The sequence below is a fragment of the Papaver somniferum genome, chromosome 4 (assembly GCF_003573695.1).
Source record: "Papaver somniferum cultivar HN1 chromosome 4, ASM357369v1, whole genome shotgun sequence".
Taxonomy (NCBI): Eukaryota; Viridiplantae; Streptophyta; class Magnoliopsida; order Ranunculales; family Papaveraceae; genus Papaver; species Papaver somniferum.
Genome location: NC_039361.1, coordinates 159,659,653 through 159,666,894, shown reverse-complemented (window position 1 = coordinate 159,666,894; position 7,242 = coordinate 159,659,653). Strand labels below are relative to the sequence as shown.

At 34.5% G+C, this 7,242-nt stretch overlaps 1 protein-coding gene across 1 annotated transcript; it reads right to left on the bottom strand.

Moving 5' to 3' along the window:
* Nucleotides 1–929: 929 nt before the first annotated feature.
* LOC113273361 lies at nucleotides 930–4,895 on the bottom strand. The gene is made up of 3 exons (XM_026523097.1): nucleotides 4,789–4,895; nucleotides 1,245–1,430; nucleotides 930–1,152 (listed from the first exon to the last, which is right to left on the bottom strand). The coding sequence occupies exons 1-3, from the start codon at nucleotides 4,893–4,895 to the stop codon at nucleotides 930–932; spliced, it is 516 nt and encodes a 171-aa protein (XP_026378882.1).
* Nucleotides 4,896–7,242: the final 2,347 nt, after the last annotated feature.

Genomic DNA, 7,242 nt, shown 5'->3' with positions numbered 1-7,242 from the left:
AAATGCAGTCATGATGCTCATATCATACATAGTTCCCCTGCTTTTGCCTTTCATTCTTAGACTGCATTCTTTTATAAACTGCATTATTCTCATCTTAAAACTTTTCAAGTTTGGAACTTCCTCATCATAACATACTCTATTCCTAGTAAACCAGAGCTCCACCATTGTAGTGAATGCACAAATAAACCAGACTTCTCTCACAGCAGGACTTTCCTTCTGAACACATTTCAAAACATCCATAAAGTTACAAGGATTCAAGAAGTTAAAAATTCCTCTAAGCTAGTGCCAGATTTTTTTCACTGAAATCACAGTACCATAATATATGCTCCATTGTATCTTGTTCATTCCCACACAAGTAGCATTTAGATGCAGTAGAAAAGCCTTTTTTCTATAATTCTCCTCTGTTTCACAAGCTCCTTTAAGGATTTTCCACAAATTAGTTAAGATTTTAGGATGAATTGCAGTGCTCCATACCTGTTTTGTCCAAGTGACTTTAGGAAACTTTTTCCTGATGAGATGAACTGCACTCTTAACTGAAAATTTTCCAGTCATATCTGGAGTCCAAATAAGCTTGCCTTTTCCATCACCAAAAACTGGTAATTCCTCTAAAGTAAAGAAATTCCACATTTCTACAGGTATATTCCATTCACCATTTACTATCAGATCACTGACTTTCATTTCTTTATGCTGTGAAATAAAAAAATTATCAGGGTACAATTCATTCAGAGCATCCTCTTTGATCCACTTATCCTTCCAAACAGAAATTTCTTTCCCATTTCCAACCAATCACCTAGTCCCCTCTTGCACTTCATTCATAACCCATTTTAGCCCTAGCCAAATTGATGATTTCTTATGATATTCTATCCATACACCATTTCTATCCTTGAACTTAGCATTCATAAAGTTTGTCCACTCTGTATCTTCTGTCTTCATTTCCATAGTAACTTCATGAGAAGTGCTTTATTGATAACTTCAAATCTTCTTATTCCCAATCCACCTTCAGTTATTGGTACACAAAGTTCCTCAAACTTTACAGTAATGAGCTTTTTCACTACAGGATCCCCAGACCATAAGAAGTTTCTTACAATATTTTCACATTCTTTTATGACATTTGCAGGCCATCTATACACTGACATGTTGTAAACAGGTATACTACATAGTACAGACTTCACCAATGTCAACCTATCAGAAAAAGACAACATTTTTCCCATCCAACCTTCTAACATTTTATGCATTAACTCTACCATGCCCCAAAATTGATAATTCTTACTCTACCAGGATTTAAAACCACCCCCAAATATTTGTCAGGAAAATCTGAAAGTTCCATTTGCAAGCTCTCAGCTATAGTTCTTCTTCTACTTCCACTTACTCCACCCACAAAACATTTACTCTTCACCTTATTTATCACTTGACCTGATGCATTAAAGCACCTACGTAACGAATATAAACATGGATATCAAATTATACATATTTCTTATAATAACAATAATCAATTAAAAGGATAGTTTTAGAAATATCCCCTTAACTAATGAAATAGCTCAACTATTTACGGGACAAAATTTAGAACCAATTGGCTCAACTAATTTGGACGGAGGGAGTATGATTTTTCAACACTAATGTTTAATCTGGCTATGTTACATCTAATTAGGGTTTTTCAAGGATTTAATTACATAACAAATCATCAGGTAACATCTTCAGAGAAAAAGATAGTCAGGTAATCCTTGGTTATTTTTCAAGGTTTTTATTGATTACCACTTACATTTTGTAATTGATTACCATAAGTAAGAAAGAAGAAAGATGATCTTCATATTTCATTGAACACCTAATGAGTTCTATAAATTACTTATGACTGTTGCAATCCAAGCACCAACAACATATAAGTTGAAGTATGTATGTTTTCGATAAACAACATTTCAGTTTTTCAGTCCTATGAATAAGAACAATAAGAAAAAACAAGGTTGTTTTTCCTTTTCGTAGTTGATTATATTTGTTACACTTTTTTTCAATACATTATCTTTTTTAACAAATTTTGGTAACTAAGTTAAAATTAATACACGGTAAAGATGTATTAAAATATGACGAATGCGTTATCAAATTTTTCCATGATTTTTTCCTAAAAATTAATCGTGTACTTCTATCAAATAATCAAAGGCAAAGAAAGATAAAAGAAAACTTATATTCAAAAAAGATAATCATTCCCAATACTTACATGAAAAACAAAAATCATACTATATAAATAAAAATATCTAATGTAATATCTAGTTTTTCGCAAATATGAAATTGAAATTTAGGTCAACGAGACTGGCTTGTTTATGTATATTCACCATTGCACACATGCGTTAGAGACTTTAGAAGAACTATGATAAATATGACTTCAGATAAGACTAGGCTTGGGCCTCATGGGCTTGATCAGGTCATGTCTTAAAGTTCTGCAAGATGATCAGTGACCACTATATAAATTTGGCAATGTCTCTCTCAATGCATATTTCCTCATCAAACAATATTTTGATAGGCTTCTCTATTTATTTATTTTTTAATTCATTAAAGAATGTACAAACAAATAATATGCAAGATTATTAAAGAAAATGACCCAAAAAATGTTGAGATTAGTCTCTTATTGGACAGACAACCTAAGAACATCCTTTAGTTTATAACCATTGGGCAACCATAACTGTGCAAGTCGGTTTTCGAGATTAATTAGGCCCATGGACTTCAATAAGAAGAAGAAAATGACAATTTTTTGTATTGTACTTAAAACATACAAAATATTATTATCGTTGAATGTTTCATCAAAAAAGTTACTATCATATAATTTGATTTGTGTTTTTTGTCTCTACAATAGTACGTGAAAAATCTCTACAAATAATAAGATTATTCTCTACAAATTTGTTATGAAAATCATTGAGAGTTTCTCAAAGTTTATAAATGTTAGTGCATTGCTCGGTTGAACCCGCCAAGCGTTGGTAAGTCAAGGTTAGTTGTCATATTTTAGTTAGAAAACTCAAAGTCGCTTGATTAGATTACTAAAGTCAACTTCGTTAGGTTAGACTGAGAAGTATATAAATGTTGAGACATAGGTATTACTCTGAAGACCTGGAGAATCCGAAGACATATCGAAAACAATGAACACATCATCCTTCTGCTCGAGGTTAGTAATACAAGACTCAAATTATTTTTTTCATTTTTATCTATGTTACTTTCAATTCGTTTAGATTGAAAGCATAACATGTGGAGTTATATATATGAAACTCTAGAATTAGAGACTTGATCATTTTATTATGATGAGAGTGTCAAGGAAGAATATACAAGGTGTATCACAACTTATATTTATTGAATTACGAAGTATAACACTTATCTTTTGAACTTTGTAATTGTGACATAGACACTGTCTTTCTAGCTTGTTACTAGATTGTGTAGTGAACTTCAGATTGATTTTATACTTATAAATCTATGTTTAATTGTATAAATTTAAGGAAGTAGACTTGCGAAACTTTTTTCGCAGTTAAAAGGAATCAATGTATATATTGGTGGTCTGGTTCCTATTGGGGATCTATAAAAGGATCGATCCCTACCTATTAGAGATCTATAGTAGGACCGATCCGTATTGGGGATCTCTAGCAGAACTAATCCCCATACCCAATCTCATTTCCGGTTTCACGTATTCTTTAAGGTTTATGTGAATTTCGGAATGTGGGTTTGCTAAATAGGAAAGTTTAAGATGTTGACATAGTGAGTAATTTGATTATCTATTTTTATTTTATTTTAAAAGGCTTGGATAACACTTCTTATGATTGACAATTATATTTGGTTAAATTATGTTTGGAAGGCACATTTGGGGGTATATTGTTTCTCACTACCACGGCTTGCAAATAGTTCACGAAACATACCACGAGCTTTCCAATATACCCGAGTCGGATACTATCTAATTAACCAGTGACTGATGTATCCCGAAAATTGTCGCATTGATGTCGCGTTTGTATGGGCCATATAAATAGGAAAAGCATACTCCGGACCATTTCTGTCTCTTGAGATATACAGCGAGTATCTCCCTTCGTCGCCTTCAAACCCTAGTTCATTTGGTGCAAAATATTCCCACAATAGTGATTTCTCCATCAAATTCATTCAACGTGAGCTAAATTCAATCCCGTCCTTCACCGTTGCTCAAATGATTTGAATGAATTTGGGTGTTTTCCTAACTTTTGATTTTATTGAGTCCAGGGTTTTGGACTTTCGACACTGGTAAAAGCTTCATAACTGGTAAATTATTCTTCATTAAACTTATTGATACTTAGTAAAGTGGTTCCATGGGTTTCTAATAGTTATTTCAATTCTGAAAATAATAAATTACTACATAGTCATGTTGGTGATGTGCAAAATCATATGCATCGTGCTTATACTTAATTATTTGTTTATTTTATAATTGGAGACCAATTAGGACAGGTAATTAAGGTTTTATCGCTGAATTTAATTTGTCAAGACCATGGTTTAGTTCAACATCTTGAAAAAGATAACTGTTTTTCCTTTCAGATACTGACCCTATAAAACCATATATCTTAAATACAGATTTTTAGTCCTTTAACACCTTTGGGATTAAGAATCAGTGGATGTAGAATTCTTTGCAAACTTAAGTATGTGTAGTTCTTCTTTCTCGAAACCCACTGATATTATGAACCTGATTTGTTATATATTGCCAGTTGAGTGAATTGTTGTGATAGTAAATTGATTGTTTGTCCATGGTGTTAGGGAAAGATGTCTGCTACTGCAGCGGGAGGTTCAGCGGATACTGACCTCCAAGATGATGCCAATTCCAAAGAATCTTTAGAGACGACTTTTGCATCTGTTGAATCGTCAGAATGTAATTCATCAGGAACCGAACCATAGTATGTTTGTTTCATTCGTTCTCATAAAGTCTTTTCTTTCAGAGTGTTGTTTAGATATAAGTTTCAAGAGAGAAGATCCGTTAGTTGGTAATATATTATCCCTATAGTGCTCTATGATACTACCAAAGGCAACCGGTAACGAATTACCTAATAACACCACCATCTACCACTTGGTAAATTTTGTAGATGGTGAGGTTTGCCATTTGGAGATGCAGTAATTTTTAATAGTAATATAGATGATTGTAAGATGAACATATTACCAAAAGTTAGTTTTAGTCTTTTAGATTCATTAGCATTTGTGTTTTATAATTACATTGGTGTTGAAATTGTTAGATGGTTTGAGAATAACCTTGTCAAAGAATCCTCCTCCCTTCAAAATATTGTAGTTGCTGCGTATCCTTGAAAGAAACTGACGTGAAGCATCTCATGTGTATAGAAAGTTTGTTCACCCACAGAATTATCGGGATAACTACCCGAAAGTAACAAATCACGCAGCTATGAATCTTATGTCCACGATCAAGGGTCGTTTGAGCGAAAAGGCTTATGCAGTCTTTGCTTCAACGGCAGTTGGCCACTTCCTGGATATGCTTGGAACCCATAACATCAGTACAATTTTGCATTATCTACTCTCACGGAAAATTGTGAGACAAGATGATGGTGATCCATTTTGTATGAACTTTGGGGTTGGAGGGCGTATCTTGAGGTTTGGGATGAAAGAATTTGCACTTGCTACGGGACTTAACTTCAAGTTGACAGTGGCAACAAAGAAAGATCTAGATAACCCACCCCCAAAATGTATGGCGGATTCACCAATCATGAAAACTCAGTTCCCTGGGGAAAAAAGGGTAGCAGTTTGCAAACTCCGGACGCGATTTGAGAAAGGAGATTTGACCACCTGCATTGACGATGAGAACGCTAAGTTGGCGCTTAAATATTAACTTAGAGTAACTAGGACTCCAAGTTTTGAAGTGTAAATTGGCTTTTGCACTATATTTCACGTGATTAATTATTTCCGCACCAATTTTTTGGTGGTAATTTTTCAAGTTCAAATTGTCTTGTGCACTTTATTTCACGTAATTAATTGTTTCTGCTGCACCATGAACTAATCAGAATTAGCCAATTAGGTGATCTACCAATGCACCTCTTAATGGCAATTATGGAAGGTTTATCGATTAATGCAGCGTCTAGAATTAGGTTTTGAAAATATTCTTGCATGGAGTAATGATGTTTCTGGAGAAGGTGCGCATGGCTTTGAATTGTCGTTAATAGCAAAGAGATGGGACGTTTAACCAAACGCCATAAATAGCTATTAATGGTGCTATACTTTCTATCTATGAGGCTTCTCTCGGATCCTAAGTTGGCAGAGAGCAAAGCAATTATTTAAATTGGTAATATGGCCTATCAGGACATTCTACAGAATCTAAAAAGGGAGGTCTGCCAATGTAAATTTCTGTCGCACCAAGCTGTAGCGTACAGCCTCTCTTGGCCATTTCGTCAGCTGCAAAATTTATCTCACGATATACATGCTCAAATTTCATGTACACATAATCAGCTTTCACTGCTAACCATCTATGTCGTACAATCCATAGAGTCAGCGAAGAATGCATGCACTCCACTTTTGGATTTCGAACGCACACGGGTTTTCTCATGGCCAAACTTCTTAGCCCATTCCAATCCACTAATAACGACTTCAATTTCCGCTATATAATTAGTTGTGGAGCCCAGACCGATGCTCAACGCCCCAAGAACTTCACGAATCACAACTGCTAATTTTTGCCACTGTACCCGAGCCAGCAGGACCCGGATTAGCTTCTGAGGCCCCGTCACAGCAAATTAAAATTTCTTCACATTCCGGTGGCCTCTATAAACACTCCATTGGGATGATAAGTTTCACAGTCCTATGTGCAACTCGAAAACATCGTAGAATTCGCAAATCCTGGCATGTGTTGAACATGTGGCATGTCATTCTCATTCATTCATTCATAGAAGTATTGACACTGATTCATAATATTGGAAACGCAAGCCAATTTTTGTTAGTCATGTATTTGACTAAAGAGATAAAGATCAAACATATACGGATGTTCGTAATTTGTCCCTTTGCCAGATTGTAGATTAAGACTAGGTATGTATATGCCTCTCCTTCAAGTAAATTAGACTGGATAGAGAGTCAAAGATGCAATTTCAAACATGTTGTACCTTACGCGAACCCAGAGCATTGCATGGCAACTATTAAGAAACACTTGTTTTCAATACATTTTAGTCTTGTACATGTTCCAGTTCTTTGATCGTAGTTTTAGTTTATAGAATACATCTTGCATCTCCAGCATTATCGACACACAATGATTGGGTAATATAAATAAGC

What these genes read in the sequence shown, in the direction of transcription:
- LOC113273361 (XM_026523097.1), bottom strand. Translation starts at nt 4,895, where the DNA reads ATGAAACAAACATACTATGGTTCGGTTCCTGATGAATTACATTCTGAC. An exon ending in GAATTGGCATCATCTTGGAG is followed by an intron (nt 1,431 to 4,788) that starts GTCAGTATCCGC and finishes TTCGTTACGTAG; the next exon opens with GTGCTTTAATGCATCAGGTC. An exon ending in ATTATCAATTTTGGGGCATG is followed by an intron (nt 1,153 to 1,244) that starts GTAGAGTTAATG and finishes TGTACTATGTAG; the next exon opens with TATACCTGTTTACAACATGT.